This window comes from Ceratotherium simum, chromosome 24 (genome assembly GCF_057802395.1).
Source record: "Ceratotherium simum simum isolate JZ-2026a chromosome 24, ASM5780239v1, whole genome shotgun sequence".
NCBI classification, from domain to species: domain Eukaryota; kingdom Metazoa; phylum Chordata; class Mammalia; order Perissodactyla; family Rhinocerotidae; genus Ceratotherium; species Ceratotherium simum.
Window position 1 is genome coordinate 41517924 of NC_141923.1, and position 19798 is coordinate 41537721.

General features: G+C 46.0%; 1 protein-coding gene across 2 annotated transcripts; it reads right to left on the reverse strand.

Annotated features, from left to right (window-relative positions):
• Positions 1 to 8253: 8253 nt before the first annotated feature.
• SIX6 (SIX homeobox 6) lies at positions 8254 to 10864 on the reverse strand. Of its 2 annotated transcripts, none has more exons than XM_004426213.2 (2): positions 10139 to 10864; positions 8254 to 8977 (listed from the first exon to the last, which is right to left on the reverse strand). In XM_004426213.2, the coding sequence occupies exons 1-2, from the start codon at positions 10708 to 10710 to the stop codon at positions 8809 to 8811; spliced, it is 741 nt and encodes a 246-aa protein (XP_004426270.1). In that variant the 5' UTR covers positions 10711 to 10864; the 3' UTR covers positions 8254 to 8808. The 2 variants fall into 2 exon arrangements, with proteins under 2 accessions (XP_004426270.1, XP_087303892.1); XM_087447766.1 differs by having other exon boundaries at positions 8914 to 9262.
• Between the last annotated feature and the right edge of the window lie 8934 nt (positions 10865 to 19798).

Genomic DNA, 19798 nt, shown 5'->3' on the forward strand with positions numbered 1-19798 from the left:
TTGTATGTTAATGTGAATTGGTTTATCTGATTTTTTGGTGACAACTGAGAATAGATTTTGATGAAGGGAGTGTGAAGTGCACTGAAGGGTTTTTGACAGTTTGGGTGGCGGCACCTGTAAGGAGGCAAGGGGAAGATCCCCCAGAAGGAAAGGTAACCAGGTTCTAAGGGGTAATCTGTCTATCTCGTAGTTCTACCCAAAGCCAACTCTCCATTTGCAATCTTAAACTCCCTCCCTCCATCAATGAACCATTTTTTAAAACAGCTTTTGAGTCGAACCTTGTCAAAACTGTCCAGGAAAATATATGATGTCCCAGATAATAGAAAAGAGTACTGGACTTGGAGTTAGAAAACCTGTTCTCATCAACAGTCACTGGGCCAGTGCAAAGGCAGAATTACCTTGAAGCAAGTGATGCTTAGGTTTCAAGATACCTCACTTGCACAGGCCCCTTCCAAGGCCCTGGGAGGGATCCTAGCAATATGTTCACATGATCATGCATTTTTGTAAAATTTCCAAAATAAGATAATTTAATTGCAATAGACCACTGTCTCTTTCCACTCCTTTTTCACTTTGTCACATTTTCCCTAGCGCTGGATGGCACTGGAGTAACCACAGTCATTTTTGTGATGCAGTAGCTCAGGGGAACTTGAGTTGGAGATACAGTTAGTTTGGGTTTAGTGGTGTATATTTTTATGGTTTGCTGTTACTTCTGTGTATTGTTAGGTTATTGCTAGCTGTTTCCATGTAGGGATGTCTTGCAGGAATATTCCTACTGCCCACTCACTGATTTATGTATCACAACATGAATGGGTAAGCTTCTTAATCACAAACTGGTTAATGAGTGTGGTCAATGCAAAGATTATTTAAGATGGATCACTGTTCAAGAAAACTTGAAACGTCCTGAAATCTTACTGCTCATATATGAAAGGAATTTCATATAGGCTTTCCCTAATTTGATACCAATCCTAAAAATTACATTACCCGTAATGAGCTATGAAACTGAAAGAAGCTTTCCTAAACTATGAATAAAAAATATTGAAATCAACCCATACTAGAGGAAAGACTGAATTATCTTTCTATTTGAGATTGTACTATAAAATTGTTGCCGTATAAAGAAGTAATCAAAGAACATACAGCAAAAAAAAAAAAAAAAAAAAAAGTAGGGAAAAATCTATTCTAGAGGTGCATTCAACAGTTAATAAAATGATTTTGTTATTGTTTGGATTTTGTGATATTTGTTGTATTTTCCAGGTTTTAAAATTTTGTAATTGTTGTGATTTATTTTCTTATACCCAATTTTGTACTTATAATTTTGTATCCTTTATCTTAAAAAGTATCCTCCCCTCCAAATTGTGTTAATTTCAAGTCCTACAAAATCTAGATTCTTCCCTGGTCCTGTGACTTTGAGCAAGTAATGTGAGCCCCCAGTTTTCTTACCTGGAAGGTGGGAATCACCATACCTGCTGACTTGCCTCACAGGGTTCTTGTGAAGAAGCCAGATGGTGCAGATGAAAGGACTTCTTAGCAGTCAAGAGCCATAGAAATGTCAGTAAAGTGGGATCACTGCTTCCTGCTCAAAGAAACAGATTGTTGGGGAAAAGAGAATTTTCCCCAAGAGGTTATGTTGTCTTTTCAGTGATCATACTTTATATTTGGGGTGATTCTGACTTGCGGGATGTGCCAGGATCTCTTTGGAGAGCTTCACATAGATGACAAGCAGCTCCAGGCAGAGTAAAAACCCGAGGAAAGAATGAGGGTGCATTAGCGCAAGCCCATCCATTACCACTGTGGGGAAACCAACACACTGGGTCTTCCCTACTGGGAGTGGTGAGCAGAGCAGCTTCTGGTACTAAGGATAGCATTTAGCATTTAAATTCAATAATATTCCAAATATGTAGATGACATCTATTAAAAACTTTTTAAAAGGGAGTTGTACAGTCTATTTGTTTGCCCTAGCATTTAACTAAGAAAAATGGGAAAACGGAAGTTTCATTCACGGAACACCTATTATATGTGAGGGTCTGTGCTAGGTGCTTTATCCCAAAGACTCACAATATCCCTGGATATTATCAATCCCACTTTGCAGAAGTAAAAACTAAGGCTCAAAGAGTTGAGTGATTTGCCCAAATTCACAGTGATTAGGTATTTTAAGTAAGGTGTGTTTGATCTCACTCTCTCAGGTACCAATCCGTTGCTACATGCTGCTTACAATAAACGTAGTTTTCCTTTTCTTATTTGCTTGTCTGTTTTAAATTGATGAATCCAGCTCATACAGTCACAATTGGCTACAAAAAAAAAAAATTTGTAGATCAGCTGTCTAGTATACATGCATAGGTCTTTAGTTGAAATGCATACTTTATCATGAATTTATGGAAAGTCAGGAGTATATCCAATGCAATAAAATATGCTTTAAATGGTGCCTAATTTAAATGGACAAATCTTTAACAGGAATTTTGAATATCTGAAAATGTTTGAAATGCAAAATAAACTAGTTTACCATCAACTAGACTGTTCATGTATCAAATTAATATGCACCACCTGAACTTAGATATGTAATTTCATGCTAGAAAATTCAAGACTAATCTCTTCAGCCAGAAAATCGAATAGTAAATCAACATTCTCAGGTTGCAGATCGACAGTGCCAGGCTAAAATGACTTTCCAAGAAGTAGCTTTATATATATTTTATGAGAATTCAAAATTACAGTTCACTTGCTTCTATTAAATTTTTAACATTGAGATAAGTTTGGTAGCCAGTAGATTTTTCACTTTTGTGACTTAAGATTTTAATGAATACTCTGTTTTTTTCCCCCTGGATTAGCCTAAGCATGGAGGTGCAATGCCAATCCACTGTCTTAAAATTGGATACCTTGTCTGAGTTTGTGATATTTTTGTGTGTTTACTTTTTAATTTGTAAGTCAAGACTAAAGTGGAGGAGGGGAGAGGAAGGGAAAGAGTATCTTGGAAGGGGAAACCACTATCATTCTATAACAGACAAAAATATTAGGAATTATATTTTATAGGGTTCAGAGACTGTAATAGCCAGAATTTTTGAAACCTAAGGGGATAACTCACCTTACTGTTTGGGAAAATGTGCGAGAAGATAATTTTCATCGTATGAACCCAAAGCCACAGGATTCTAGAAAACCATATACCTAGAGGGAGAATCATCCCAGAGAACCTGACATGTACGTGAGAGCCGGTAACCTGAGCTGGGAGGATTTTGATGAACTTTGGGTTCAGCCAATGTTAGCCATCTTTGTTGTTGAAATGAGCTCAGAGCTAGCAGCGCTCCTCCACTAATTCAGAACAGACAGGCTCCAAGGAAGATCCATTAATTCATTCAGGTTTAAAATATTTATTGAGCACCTACTACTCAGGCTAGGTGCTGGGAATATAAAGATAAGATTCAGTCCTTGCCCTTAAGGAGCTTACACTCTAGCGAGTGGAGTCAAACATATAGACAAATAACTGCACAAATGTATTACAGACTTTAAAGCAGACGTTTAGATAAGGTACGGTGGGAGCATTAAAAAGGAAGTGGACAAATCTCGGTCGGGAGCCCACTGAATCAAGGAAGATTCCTTTGAGGTGAGGTAGGCTTCATGGGTTGACGGGTTAGCAGTCGAGGCAGGGGCGGTGGCGCCGGGCCGGCGGAAACAGTGCGAGGAGAGCACGGAGGCGTGCCACCGCTGCTCGGCCCTGGGGTCGCCCTCACATCCCTTTGTCTCCAGACCAGGAGGCGAAAAGGGGAAGAAAACCAGTTCGCTCCCTCACGGTAGGGTAGGTCTAAAGATGTCTGGGCATATAAATCCTAGCAAAGAGAGCTGCAAGGCAGGATCTAGCCTGAGGAGACTTGTAAGAGCTCGACTGCGAGCGGGCAAGTGTCCGAAAGAAGAGGGCTGCGGCGGCGGCGGGGGCCTGCCACAGGGTACCGGCGGGTAGCGGACACGGCTCCCGAGGGCGCCTGCTCCCGGTCCCCGCGCCGACGGCTGACCGCGCGCAGCTGCCGGGCGCGCAAAGACTTCCCGAGCCTCAGCGCCTGCAAATCCCGCTCCCTGAGTCTGGAGCCTCCCTGCTCGAGTGACTCGCTCGGCGCCGCCGAGAGTCGGCGGTGAGACCGCGTTCTCCGTCCTGGCGCGGCCGAGCTGCTCACGGCGCCCGGCCCGGCCCGGCGCGCGCGGCCCGCCCGGCGCGGGCCCCTCACGCGCGGGCCCGACGCGCGCGGCGGCACCTCGCGCAGGCCCAGACCCGCGCCGCGCGCCGCAGCCTCCCGCTCGAGGATCCGGCAGCGCCGCGCCGTCAGGCTCGAGGGCGAGCGCGCCGTGGTGTTTGTCCCCTCGCCGTGGGTTTTCTCTAATTTCCCCCTGGTTTTGAGAGGTTGCCCTCCTCGAGCCCTTTGAGTCAGGCAGTCTAACGATAGGAGTGGCTCGAGGCCTGCACGTCTGAGAGCTCCCAGGGCGCTGGACGGAAAGGTGGGTGTGTGGAGTTGTCACCTCGCAGAGTCGCGATCCGGGCCCTGCAGAAGGCCCCACCTTCCCGGGCCCTGTGGGCACACTCTGGGCTTCTCCCGGGAACAAAGTTCGGGCCCGACCTCCTCGCAGGGCCACCTCCCCCAGGGGACCCCCGCGCCCGCCGCTCCGGCCGCCATTTCCCAGCAGGCCTCCAGGGGGCTCCCTGCGGCCTTCCTGTCGCCGCGCCGGCCCGGGGGCGGCCGCGCGGCGGAGGGACGCGCCTCGGCGCCCGGGCCGTGCGCGGACAATGACCCCTTCTCCCCTCGCCGCCGCCTCCTCCCGACACCGCCCCCCTCAGCCCACAGGCAAACCTATTAGCCTTTCAGGCCGACAAAGCCCCGCGGCCCCGCGCATTGTCCCGCCGAGCGCCGGGCCGCCGTCATTAGCCCTGATTACGCTGAGCCGCCTGACAGCCCCGCGGGCCGCCCGGCGGACCCCCCGCTCGCCGCAGCCCCCGGCCCCGCCTCACAATGGGAGCGGAAATCGTCCGCGCTCCCGCGGCCCGGCTGAATAGAGCGAAAGCTGCTTCTCTCCTCCTGCCGCCCCATTCACGTTCCCTTTGGATACAATATTTTTTTCCTTTTTGTTAAAATTAGGGAGAGAGAACGAGGTCAAGGAAGATTTTGCTTGAGCTCTTTGCCTGTCATTTGTTTAATGTAAACAAAGAGCAAGTCCTCCTCCATCCCCGGCCTCCCATCTCCTCCCTCCCAGATTTTCATAAACCGGGAAGGGAGCGGCGGCGGGGCGGGGGTGGGTCGTTCAAGTGGAGGAGAGAGAAACTGCGGCGTTTGGGCGCGGGAGCCGTCGCGCTGTGGGGGGAACTGGCGGGTGGTTGGAGTATTTCTAACCGGTGAAGGAGCCTGAGCTGGGGCTGGGGTTAAATCCTCGCATTGGTCAGTTCCGTCGAAATGTAAAAATGCAGCTTCTTTCCACTCTGCTGGAGTAACTGCTTTTTGGGAAATTGTTACAGGAAACGAATTTCAAGAAAGGAAAGGAAGGAAACCCATCATATGGAGATTTCTCCAAATTCAGAAACCTTCGGCATTGCTACTACCTGGAATAAAAATAAAATAAAATAAAACCCTTTCTAGACCGGGATAAAACTGGTACGGAAAAAAAAAATCTTAAAAAGAAAACGAAAACCTTTACAATACCTGTCCATGGGAAGATTTGGACCAATTAAAATAAAATAAATCTCTGTGTTAAGATTTGGACCAATTTCCAACATGTGATCATCAAAGAACTGAATATTCACGAATGCGCTTAGGTGCCACCTAACTGATAAACATTCAAGACATTTAAAAAAATCTTTTAAGGGGCGGGCCGGTGGTGTGGCGGTGAAGTTTGAGCGTTGGACTTCGCTGGCCCGTGGTTGGTGGTTTAGCATCCTGGGCGCGGACCTACACACCACTCATCAAGCCGAGCTGTGGCGGCGTCCCACATACAAAATAGAGGAAAGATTGCTACAGATGTTAGCTCAGGGCCAATCTTCCTCACCAAAAAAAAAAAAAATCTTTTAAATAATATGTCCGCCCTTAAGATTCTAAAGTGAAATTAGATAAATCTACAGATTGGTGAAACAGAATAGCTATTTATAATATAATCCTTCCGCAGCATGTTACTTTAAGTAAATTAGATGTACTTTAAAGGCTTTCACCAAAGTAGGAAGAAAAATCCTCCATGACTGTTTGGCCTCCTCTTTTCTGCCAAGCAATTAACCATTATTTAAAAATTATTTGTAAAAAGAAAGTTTAGTTCTTAGCAGTTACCCTTTTTCTTGAGAATGCAGAATGGACATTTCCTTCTGCCTTTAGGCATCATTTGAACTGGTGAGTGGGGTAGGATTTTTTAAATCTCAAATTCCTTTACCTCATTCCACTAATTAGTCCTTTCCCTTCCCTCTTGGACCTGGAAGCGTCAGCTTAAGAGATAAAATTTGCTAACTATCTTCTCCAAATGCTGATTCGGGAGAGCTCCATAGTTAGGATGGGGTGGAGTTGGGGGACAAGACTGGAAATCTCTTGATTTTTCATTGAAGTACAATACTCCTTGGCAGATTCAGGACCATGGTGAGGCAAGGGAGACGCCTACGGTACAAAATTTAAGGAAGCACTCACTCCCCAGATGCCTTGCACTTGCTGCACTTGCTTGACCTTGAGAGTGAATGCCTCCTTAAATTTTCTACTCTAGGTACCTCCCTTGTCTCATCCGAGTCCTGGCCCTGCTCCTTGGCATTCTAGGAACTACCAAGGGCTCTAAGAATCAAAATAGAGTCTTGAGGAAGATCCAGCATCCTAGCCTTTCAGGACCCACAGAAGGGCATTGGCTTCCTTTCTGGAAGAACACCAGCTTGATCACAACGACTTCTCCACTCCTTCCATCTAGAGCTCTTGTGCAAAAGAGTTTTGATTGTCCACAATTCTCTGGATAAGGGCTGCTGAATACAGTGACAAGCATTTATAAAGTGCAAATGAGGCCAAATCTGTTTAAGCAATTTAGAAACCAAAAATGAACCCTTAATCCTGTCCTGTGGCTTCCCCCATTTATCTTGCCATTTGACTGCTTTTTGTCTTCCATGACTTCATTTATTTTTGTTTAGTTTGTGTGTCGACACTTCTACCCAAATAAGTTAGGAGGCTTCTGAACCAAGGACCGTCTGCTAAGGACAGAGAGGCAAATTGAAAGGAGTCTGATGGGGGTGGGGAGAGCTTGAGGAGGGAAGTTCAGCTCAAGTGATTTAAAGATCAATGTCAAATTTTATAATATGCAATCCATTTCACTAGGAAAAAAGCTTGGAGACTCTGGAGAGCATTTCCTTTTTTAGTGCAAGGACAGTAGGTTTTTTTTTTTGTTTTTTGTTTTTTTTTGGTGTATGTGTGTCTGTGTGCCTGCATGCCCCTGCATACTTTGGGAGGACAAATTAAATCCTAAAAATATTTGAAATTTTTAATTGAGGCTATTACAGGACAATGAGGCTCTGAACCACTTGTTTCATGTTTAATACAGAGATCAGACTTTTTAAATGCCAGTCATTTCTCTGCAGTCTTTTTCACCTCAGTATGTGACACGATTACATCCTTTCCACCATCTCAGTATCCCTTTCATTGAAAAGCATGCGTTTGATTAAAAACTGCTTCTGCAGCTAGACTAGCAGTTGCTAGTCTAGTTATTACAACCTCTCCTGTCTTCTTTTGTCTTGTTTTAACATGAGTTCTATTCTAAATGTAGTGTATGCTCGTTTTAGCATGATCATGGGTACCTCCTGCTTTTCTATGGGAGGGGGCCTCAAAGGAGATGGAAAGCCTTTCTCATTGCAGACTCTGTGTCAGAATAGTCTTGCATTTTTGTAAAATTGAACTTGCTATTGAGTCCCAGAGTTTGGCTTCCTAAATTATTCCTTTCAGGAACAATTCCTTCATAAAAGTGAGTGTCAGGTGGACAAGCCATAGTTACCTGTGCTAGGGATGTGGGGAGTTGCCTTATAGGGGATGCTCATGTTACCAATTTCTAGGTTTAAATACAGCATACATACACATATATGTACATACATACATACACACAAAGAATGTAAGGAGGAGGTGGGTATGGACCTACTATGGGCTGTTTTAAAAATATACCAGGAGACATCAGAGAAGGCAAAAGATATAGAGAAGACTCAGTGAGACCATTTGCACAAGGGCCCCTGCCTGCCTTGGTAAGGGACGATTTTTTTTTTTTGGAATCTGAGAGCAGCTCCCTTAATTAAGAAAGGTTGCTCACCAGGTTTTTATTGTTTGGTTTCTTCACACAAAACCCATGGTCTCCACCCTGCCGCTTTAGAAACAGCAAGTTTCCAACATACAGAGAAACCTACCACGGCAGTCTCTTAAATAAGTAAATAAACAGCATATATATGCTTTTTTAAAAAAAAAAACTTTAAAGCAAAAGTTATACATATATAACAGCGTCCTTTCGACGTGAAATACCCACGGGAGATTCAGGGCAGGCGCTCAGCGTGCAGTTCGGGTTCCGGAGGTATCTTTGCAGCAAAATCCTTGGGATGAAGCAAAGCAAGGAGAACGTGGCGCTGGGTCGGGCCTCACCGTGGGCCCCTGTAGTAGCGGCCGGAGGGCGCCAGTGGAGCCGAGCCGCGGGGCGGACACCGCAACCCGAACCCCCGGGTCCCTGGCCCCGGGTCCCTGGCCACCTGGCTTCACAAGCGCTTGGTTTGCTTGGTCTCATCCTCCCTCCCTCCTTCATTTTGTCTGTCTTGTTTTTTACTCCGGATTCTGTTTCCGAGCGTGTTGGATGGGCAGCTCAGATGTCGCACTCGCTGTCGCTGGACGTGATGGAGATGGCCGAAGTGGCTGCCTTGCTGGATAGGCTGGCGGCCGGACTGGCGGCGGCGCCCAGGACCTCGGGCGTGCCCTCTTCCTCGGCCCTTAGCGCCCGCCCCGAGCCCTGCGACAGGACCTGCTGCTGGAGTCTATGGGGAAGGAAAGGGACAGAGTCACAGCGCCTGTGTACCACAGCCGCCCGTGCCCCACCCCCCGACTCCGGGTCCCTGAAGCCCGGCGGTCAGCGGCTCTCCCTCAGACTCGGGCAGTTAAAGCGGGTAAGGTGAGGCACCAGAGGCCGGGCAGGAGTCCGCGGCCGCCTCCCCGCGGAGCCTTGCAGTTGTCCCATTCTCCTTCCGAGTCCTGTCTCGGCTCCCCGTCTCCTCGGTCTTTGGGATGTTGGGCTTGCAGGGTCATTCCCGGTTGTAGGCCACCTTTGGGAGATTTACAGTACTGTCAGTATAAATGAGGTGTGGGTGACAAGTACAGATCAGGCTCCGAAACAGGGGAACTCCTTCCCAGCGTGCGTCTGCCTAGGGCGCAAGCCTGTGTCAGTGCTCCCGAGATCCAGGCGGCCCAAAGCTAAAGGCAAAAAGGGCTGCCTGAGGGTTGCATGGAGAGTTTGGGCCTGGGGGCAGAGGCTAGCTTCTTACCCAAAATGTTTGGCTAATTGAGACCCACACGCTGGAGAATGAAAAGCCTCAGCCGACTGACTAGTTTGTTGTTTGGAGACAGGACTGCCCATGCGTGGGAAGAGGAAAACTCGACTTGCCACTTCTTAGAGACAGAAGTTACTGCCCATGCGTGGGAAGAGGAAAACTCGACTTGCCACTTCTTAGAGACAGAAGTTCACCGAAAACTGTTTCCAACGCATTAGAGAAGGATGCATCTGGGATTTAAAAATGACAACACTAAACTGCCACATTACTAATAAGCCAGGCTTAATAATAGGAGCCTGGGCCCAGGCTGACAAGAACTGGCTTTGGGCCTTGGGGTCCTTGTTATTTTCGGGATTTTAATTTTTATTTCTTTCCCCCTCCCAATACAGCCTTGGTTTGGTGACTGGAACCTGCTGCTGGAGTGACCCCCAGGCGCCGAGAAAGAGAGAGGGGGTGGTGGTGGGGGACCAAGAGCCCGAAAGGAAACCCCCGCCCAGGATCCCAGAACTCAGTAGGCACATAACCGGAGACAGACCGCGCTCCCAACCCTGCGGAATCCAAGTCGCCAGGCCCTGGGTAAGAGTGCCCGCGGTGCCGTCGCCTTCCCCCTCCCCGGTGAGCGCAAGGCGCTGGAAGCCTCCAGGTACCGACCTGTTTTTGGCTGCAGCCGCCCGGTCCCTTTGTCGGCGGTTTTTGAACCAGTTGCCCACCTGCGTAGGGGTCAGTCCGGTCGCCTGGGCGAGCTCACGCTTTTTGCTGGGGTTCGGGTATGGGTCCTGCAGGTACCATTCCCGTAGCAGGTGCCGCGTGCGCTCCTTGAAGCAGTGTGTCTTCTGTTCACCGTCCCAAATGGTGCGCGGCAGCGGGAACTTCTTCCTCACGCGGTACTTGTCCACCGGCCCCAGGGGCCGTCCACGGAGCTTCTCAGCCTCCTGGTAATGCGCTTCGAGCCACAGCGCCTGCAGCTTGGCGTGCGACTCCTTGGTGAACTTGTGGTTTTCCAGGATGTGGTAGAGCTCGCGGTAGTTGCCACCGTGAAAGGCCACGATGGCTCGCGCGCGCAGCACCGATTCATTCTTGTTGAGGGCCTCGCAGGCCGCAGGGGCCACGGGCAGCGACCAGAGGAAGCGACCCAGGCGCTCCACGTCGCCGCTCTCCTCCAGAGTCTCGCATACCCCGGCCACTTGCTGGGGACTGAAATTCAAGATAGGCAGCTGGAACATCGAGGCAGCCCCGGCGGCAGCGGGGACGCTGAGCCCGGAGCGGGACACGCAGCAGACGCCCGCGGGCCCGGCCGGGTGCGCCAGGCTCTCCTCGGTGAAGCAGCTCGGGGCAGCCGGGACGTGCGGCCGGGGCGGCGGCTGCGGCGCAACGGCGGGAGTGAGCGAGCAGGAGCGATAGGAGGAGGTGCCGGCTCCGGCGCTCGGGTTCGGCTGGACTCGGTGAGGGCACGCAGGCGGGCGAGAGGGCGCCGCTACTGGGGCGGGCGGATTGGCGGCGCGGGCGCCATGGAGACCCCCTGTCAGTCACTGGCTGGCTCTGCCAATCAAGACTGCGCCCAGCTTGCCCCGGCCATTTCAGCACCTCCCCGCTCTCGACAGCGCCCGCCGTTCACCCGCGGACTTTTCCGCAGTATTTTGCAGAACCTGGAGGAGGAAAAGATGAGCGAGTGGCTGGAAGAAAAAGAAAGGCGAGAGCAGCAGCGCTTCGACACCCGCCCCCCTCCAGCCTTGTTCCTCCCTCCTCCTCCTCCGCCTTCCCCCCCCAAAAGAGGCCATGACGCTACAGGAATCCACTTTGGGGCGATGCGCTGCCTGGGTCAAGAGGTCTCCAGAGGACAAAGAGGACTGGGCCAAATCGAAATCCTCCGAGAATTCCTCAAGTTTAGTTGTAACGAAACAGAAAACCTAACGGGACAGAAAACCTTGCAGGGAGCGCACGAATGGGGCGGGAGGGAAAGTGGATCAGTTCATTTCTCCCCAGCACTCATCCCCGCATGCCCTTCCCCCTTTTCCAGCGGCCAAAGCAGCCGAAAGGGAAGTGAATCTGAAGCGGAAGAAACGGGACCGGGGCTCTGTAGAAGAGGTCAGTTTGAACTCTATCACCACCGCCTTCAAAAGCCTCCTGAAATCATTTTAAATATGAGCTAGGACACTCACACCTGGTAGCACAGGTGCTGGCCATGAAGGCAAACACTCGCAAGAAAAGGGGCATCGCACCCCCCAAAAGTTTATACTTTTCGTTTTTTCCCTCCAGTTTAACGGACTTGAACAAATGTGCGGCATAGCCACATCTAGAGTGAGAAGTCACTGGTAGGTCAGGACAGCAACTTAAAAGCTTGTTCCAAAGACCTTCTTTAACATATCGATTTTCTCTTCCTCTTGCAGCCTAATTTTGCCCGACCCTGTGTTAGAACATTTAACTCTTGAGCTGGGGATAAAAACCTCTAACCTTGGCCTTTTAGCCCAAAAGTAATTCAGTAAAAGTAAAATATAAAGGGGGGAACCACAGCAACTGGGGGGCGGGGGTTGCGGTACGGAGGGCAGAAAGCGCTTCCTAAGCCGCTGAGCACTGACGCTCCTGTAGAGAGGAAGGGCCTGCTTGGCGGCTCGCCTTGGGGCCAGCAGATTGATTGGCAACTTTTATTGATTCCCAATTGACGTCTACATCATGCCATTTTCTGAGGCTTCCGTCAAAAGAAACCAGTCTCTCCTGGGCCTTCGAGAAGAGTTTGTTTAGTTTGAAGAAAATAATTGGGAGAGGGGAGTCCAACGAAAACGCCAGGAAAACCATCTTTGGAGGTCCATCCCTAGAAAGGAATCAGAGAGGAATATTCACCGCCGAACTGGGTCGGGCCGGCGTCTTTCCTTTAGTATCAAGTACAGTCTGTATGCGGCTTGTGCAGCCCTGGTAAATCAGAAGACAGACAGCGCAGATGGTCGGAGGTGTCGGGTCAGATCACGCTACGCCTGAGTGCAGGGCAAAGCTCGTTCTGACGGAAAACCCTGATATTATTTTCACAGATCTTCACAGTTCACTCGAAAAAAACAGCAGAGGGGAAGATAAAAGCCCTGCAACCATTTACATCATTTCTGTGAGATTGCCAGCCGCCTCAACGGAGAGGCTTTCTTTTCTAAAAGCTCATTTTCTTGAAATGAGACGGGGCGGGGGCAAAATAGAGAGGGCGGTGAGGATAATATCAAAGCACAAACCTTTCCTAGCTTGGGGCGACTTGCGAATCCGCCGGAAGGGCAACTTTTAGTGAGAAACATCGAATGCAAGGGCCCAGGACACGCAGTGTAGGAAACGCGGCGGCCGTGGGGCCGGGCAGGGGTGGGCGGGACCGGGAGGGCCGCGGGGGAAGAAGGCAGTTCCTGCTCCAGTTTGCAGAGGTTTCCTAATTTTCCTTCCGGGAGGTCTCCACTGCCGGCTCTCCCTAGCAGAGTCGCTCCACGCTGGTCCTCCCGCGCAGGATCCGCGGTGGGTCGCAAGACCTCACAGCCCACGGGCTCAGCGGGCCCACCCCTGCGCCCAGCCGCCCCAGGTGAGAAGGTGCCGGTGCCCCCGGGGACCGCGCCTCCCCGCGCCCCTTTGCTGCGCAGTTTGAAAGCGGCGAATTCGGGGGAAACTGGCTTCTTACTCTTGGTCTTTGTGAACAAGTGTTAATTTTCCGAGTCTAGGTGCCCTATCCAGGAAATGGGAATATTTATCCCATTTCTTGGACAGTAGTTCTGCAAATATTACATGAGAGGGCACTTTGGCTTCTGCGTGTCTGGGGCTCTCAGGCGACTGGGACCGAAAGCCTGAGTTGGCCGCTCTGGAGCCGCGGGAACAGGGCGCTGGCTGCGGGAGGCCGAGTCCGAGCCCTGCCGGGGCGCCGGGTGGGCAGGCGGGGTCCGAGAAGTGTCCGGAGGCCGGGGTCTACTGCCAGGAGATCCTGTCTTCGCCAGCGCAGGGGACTAGGTGTAAATTTATTAACTCAAAGGAAATACATTGCCCCGGGGCACCGTGGGGTCATGTATGCGTTCATTAGCTTCACGCGGGAAGGGACAAACGGAAGAAATATGTGAACCCGTCATCCCTGGAAAGGAGAGAAGCTCCGCCGGGTTCCTTACAAATAACCCCATTGTGAGAAGGCCGTGACTCCCACTCCACCCTTAAAGCACGCTTCTCCCGGGTTTGCCAGGCAAAAACTGGACCTTCAGGTTTACTTTTCTTAAGTTTTACGGAAGGATAGATTTTCACCAATTTTGAAACTTTGCGCCAACCCTCCAGGCAACCTCCTGCTCTCTCCCTGCGACTTCATTTTTCTTTTGCGCTTGACCGGGAAACCTGGAAGGCGCCGCGCAGCCCTTGGCCCCGGGCCTATCTGGGCAGATTTGTAACTTTCTGTGGTTGGTTTGCAGGTAGTAGATTTGGGAGGCCTTGGGCAAATGCTGCATTCTCGCCGGGAATCCATAGATGTCTGTGTCTGCTTTTTGCAGACTCAAAGTTTTACTTTATAGAGAAAAAAATCTTATAGAAGACGCCCCTGGGCAGATTCTGTCTAATTGTTCAGTGCAGCGGCAGCAGGGCAAAGTGCCCCCAGCGAGTTGCCAGGTTCCTACCCGAAATCTTCAGAGTTCAGTCTGGGACTCCATATCGGTCTCCCTTTCTTTTGCCCCTTCTGATTTTCCTCTCTAGACTAGAGGGACACGTGGAGCCCTACTTACACCCTGCTGAATGATTTGCCAGTGGAGAGCAGTGCTTAGAGGTCAATACATTCTCATCTTTAGGTTCCAATCTCTTGTCTTGTCCTCTTGTCGTGTCTTATGTTTCCTTTGACTTTTCCTAAATCAAACGCCTGTACTATAAAGGATGTGTCTTTGCTTTCTTTCCTACACAATTTCACATAGTCAGGGATTTTAAGAATGTAGTAATTGAGTGCATCTGAGTTCCTTTATAAAGACATTTGTGCTGATGTGAGAGTCACAGACTGGAAGACAATGAGGTCCCAGTCTTTTGTGTATGTCCATTTTGACTTTTAGGGGAGAAATCTTAGTTTCCCTTTCCTGGGCCTCAAAGCTGTGTGTTGCTGTGCATGAGAATAACGTAAAAAAAAATCTAGAAATTTTAAAGACATTTTACTGTCTTTGAAATTAGAGTATTAAAATTTCACACTCTCAAGTATTTATTCATGAATCTAGTATTCTGATTTTCAGATGATACCATATGCATAAATATAGCTATACGTTTGCATATATATTTGGTGGTCTAGATCTTCAGATTGTGGAATTAATTCAATATCCTAGTTTTAAAGTGCTAACTATCCTAATAAGCTCCCAAGGTAGATTGTGCTATTTCATGCATTCCTCCCCTGCAAGTGTGCACCTTGTAACAAAGAACAGAGATGCCTCTTTGTTGTATCTTCTTGGGAACAAACACCATTTGAGACATGTTTTGTAGATTTCCTGGCACTGTAAAATTAACTGGCAAGAAAGTATTACAATTAAAATATTATAATTTTAAGAGATTAGGATATTTTTGTTTTTGTTTGAAAAATTATTCACTAGCTATTTTTTAAATGATGCAAAATTGCTTATGTTGTTAAGCGGAGGAAATTTTTATGAGTTTAAATGTGGGAAAATGTACCATTTGAAGGTAATGATTAATTAGCAGTAATGATTTTTAAAAATATTAGCCTGACTATGCAACTCTGTTTTGACCTCTAGTTTTTGGTTGCTCCTAGGCATTTGGATGAGAATTTGTATTTAAGCCAAAAAGTATATTACAAGTCATACTTCTTGTTTAAACTACGGTCTTAAATTCACTTTTCTCTCTCTCTTCTGCTTCTGTGGGGTAAGCCTGAATCTGCACAGGGCTAACATAGTTGCTTAGGGCTATGTATCAATGGGTTCCTGTGTGAAGGATTAATGCTTAAAAATGTAACCAGAGTGTCAATTATAAACACTTTATTGTCAGTAATGAAACATTAGTTGAATGACTGAAAGAATGATTAATTTCTAGTTCTCTACTGGAACTTTGTTTTTTTCCACCAGCAGGTTACTTTTGACCATTTTCAAATTCAAGATCAAAGTATCTTTCTAAAAAACACATAGAAACCTTAAAATTCAATGAAGTAAAAGAATGTAAATTTGTTTATGTCCTCTGGAATGAGCCAAACATTATTTACATTAAATCATATGTGTGTCATATATATGTATTAATTACATATGTTGTATGTGTAGTAAATAATAATTCCCTTCTAAATACTGTAAAATCAAATAGAGGCATTAGCCTTAAATTCTCTGAGTTGATCCAGTTGCTTAGTAGAAAATACTTTTTAAAAAATGCATTATAAAAAATACATTTACATGGCATCTTACCCTGCGAAGCAGCAAATCTCAATGGAGGGCAATTTTATTCCTCCCTTCCAGGGTACGTTTGGCAATGTCTAAAGACATTTTTGGTTGTCACAACTGGCATGTAATGGGTGGAGGCCAGAGATGCTGCTGAACAATGAATGGGACAGCCCCCTACAATAAAACGTCAATAGCACCACTGTTAAGAAACCCTGCTTCAAAGGGTCTCAAAATAATCCACAAGGCACAGACGTACAAAACCTGCTCAACTTCTGTTTATTCTGGAGGTGAAGCACTTTCAAAGGAATCAGTGCCCTTTTAATTTCATCTTAGGTCTAGACCAAACCAACAAAATCTGTTCCTAAGAACGTACTCTAATTTTGTTTCCTCTTAAAATTTACTGTAAGTGATACTTATGGTGACTGAATATTTATAAATTTAGAAATATCTCTGGGAAAAGTGGAGTTTTGTTTCTATCATATTGGAATCTATGTTCTTTGAATAATTGGTAGGACAGACAACAATGGCTGAAAGTTATTGTTTGGTCCCTCTCCATTTTACAAATGAATAAAATATGAAGACCAAAGAGGTTAAATGATTGCTCATATTACACAATTACGAGTTAGTGGTAGAGATGGGTTTAAAACACAGATTCAAACCTCTATCCATTATATACCTTGCTTTCCCTACCCAAGTAAGATGGCATAATTCCAGCTCAGTTTGAGGGCAGAGGATCTGAATCACACATGAATATGTATTGGTGGCTGCCAAGTGTAAGGTCCTATGCTGTTTCCTGTTGCTGTGACTTTTAGAGTTTGGTGCGCTCTAGTTCATGGATCTCAGAGAGATTTAAACTATTCTGGTGTACCCTTGCAAAGTCCTTGAATCTCAACTGTGGCTCTGGGACTTCGATTATCTTTTTCAGGGGGTGGGAATGTTGGAGTCTGGGTTTATTGAAGACCTTTTTCTGAGTCATCACACTGTATACTAGCAGGAAAATAGAACTGAATCCAGCCAGTTGGAGAGGAGAGGATTGGATTTGAGGTGCTGTAAGGCTTGGTTTAAGTAAAAAAAAGCCTCCGAACTCTTTTGTCGAGTCTTTCAAAAGAATAACAGTGATGCCCACTAGCATTTCTATAATTAACAAGCTGTCAACATTTCTGTTACGACCACAGAAGAAAGTCTATTACAGACCATAGAATTGTGATAAATGTTTCTTTAGGTCTGAACTGTTAGCCTTCATCTTCTTTTCAGCCTAAGGGCAATTTTTGAAACCAATTTTGTTTCAATCATTTTGGATCAGTTGTGTGGTAATTTTGGAAGTGCAGATGCTCCAGGCCCACCTATTGAAATAAAGATTTTTAAATGGAAACACAGAGAGGAGTCTGCTTAAGCCCCAGTGGGGACCAGCTGCAGAGCTCTGGCAGGGAATTATACAGGCAGACAGTGGGAGTAGATTTGGAAGAAATTAAGGGACAGAGAAATGTGTGTATGTTTCCTTTAACAGCAAATTTTTCTTTCTCAGATCCTTCAAACTATGGAATTTTAATCCTTCCTTTTTTCTGCTTTGTATTTTGTCTGTTATTACTTTCTCTATTATTCCTAGGTTTTGGTGAAATTAATGTAAGAATTTGTCATAACAACTACTAAAATTTGGAGCTGAATTTATTTTTTTGAATTTTAATTTTTATGCTTCATTAAAGGGTTAAATTTTCTTTCTACTTCTCTCATCTCTTTTCTGCTTGTCTACCTTTTTATCCTCGTCAGTCCTTTTTGTAAACTTTGAAAGTTCGTATTTCCCAATGATTGTAGTTCTCTGTATTGTAATAATTTGTATTTATTTTCTCTCTTTTCTGTTTGTTCTGACTCCATGACTCCTTCCTTCTGCTTCCCATTCTCCATTGCCAAATACCTCCTCACTAAACTAAGCCTTGTTAAAATTGTGAGGTAGACAAAGACAAACTGCTCACTCCTGAAAGTAGATGGGGATGAGAGTGGTTTTCAGAGAAGAGGGGTATGGTGTCACTATAATGATGTTTTAGAGCAATAATGCTTCTCAAACTAAACTTTATGGAAGCAGATAAAATACTAAAACAGCAAGGACTCTAGATAATTTAAGTTTAAATTACACTAACTACATGATTTTAGGCCCCAGTTTCCTTATCTGATAAATACTACTATAATACTTATCATACAGAGTAATATAGGGATTAAATGAGATTATGAATGACTATTCCTTGTATAGTGCCTGGCTCATAGTAAATTCTCAAGAAGTATTAGTTCCTCTGTTGTGGAACACCATCCACTTAATCTATTAGTTCCATGGTCTGTATTAGTGATGTCTCACTTTCCGTCTTGTCCTTGGTCTTATAATCCTTTGGTGTTCTGCTTACGTCTCTTGAAACTTTCCAAGCAATGGTTCTTTTGAAGTAGGCCTTCCTGTTCTGTGGACCACTGTTTTTGTAATAAGTTAGTCTAAAGAAGTCAATTGATAGCTTACATGAAATTCCCCAAATGGTTACTGTATTAGTTTCCTGTGGCTGCAGTAACAAATTACCACAAATTGGGTGGCTTAAAACAACAGAAATCTATTCTCTCACAGTTCTGGAGGCCACAAGTCGAATCAAGGTGCAGTGCTCCTTCCAGAGGCCCCCAAGGGGGAATCCGTTTCTTGCCTCTTTCAGCTTCTGGTGGCTGCCAGCATTTCTCAGTTTCTCAGGCCATCTCTCCCATCTCTGTCTTCTTCTTCACATCACCCTCCTTCTCTTCTCTTCTCTTCTTTTCTCTTCTTCTCTCTTGCTCTTACTCTCACTCTCTCTGTGAAAACTCCCTCTGCTTATATTTTATAAATGTGTGTGATTGCATTTAGGGCCTACCTGTATAATCCAGGATAAGATCCTCCTCTCAAGATCCTTAACTTAATCATATTTTTTGCCATATAAGGTGATAGTCACAGATTCTAGGGGTTAGGGAGTGAATATATCTTTGGGGGGGTGCTTTCGTTTCCACCATTTATATTGCAAATGTACTAGTCTCAAATGTTTCTTGGAAGTAAATTGAAAGAATGGAACATTATAAGTGGTCAGTCTACAAGTTGGAAAATAATTCTTTTGGCTTTGTTTTTATAAATTATAGACTTTTCACCTCAACATTATTTAGTGTCAAGATTGGCAAGATCTCAAACAAAGGAAAATTTTCATTAATTTCTTCATTTTCATATTCAGCTTTGCTTTTAAAGCTTCTCTTAGAATATTAACTGAAATGAACAGCTAAAATAGTAGATTTACCTCATGGGATAAGATAAAAGTGAAGATTTCATCCCTTCTGCATGTGTTTAGTATAGTGAAAACATATTATGGTATTGTATTGAAGTACAATTCACAGATAGAAGAAATTTGCAGTTTATTTGTATTTTTCTTTATTTCAATGAGTTAAAATAATAATTTGGAAGTTCTGCAGTATTTTCAGTCCATCAATGGTTATCTTTCCTTTCCCTGCTCTCTTGTTTTTTTTTTTTTTTAATAATTTTATTTATTTATTTTTTTCGCCCAAAGCCCCAGTAGATAGTTGTATGTCATAGCTGCACATCCTTCTAGTTGCTGTATGTGGGACGCAGCCTCAGCATGGCCAGAGAAGCCGTGCATCGGTGCGCGCCCGGGATCCGAACCCCAGGCTGCCAGCAGCAGAGCGCATACACTTAACCGCTAAGCCACAGGGCCGGCCCTCTCTTAATTGTTAGATATGACTCTACTATTGTTTATAACTAAGACACAATATTTCCCCCATCAAGATGAACTTTTTTTCCTACCATGACACTACTTTCCCCAACAAAATAGGACTTTTAGAGTATTTTCATTTCACCACTTTCCTTCTCCTCTGTTACCCCAATACCAAAGTTTTCTGAAATGGTGTAGTACCTAGAGTTTTTCTTGTAGTGTGTTCCTTCTATTTCAAGAATACTTGTTTAACG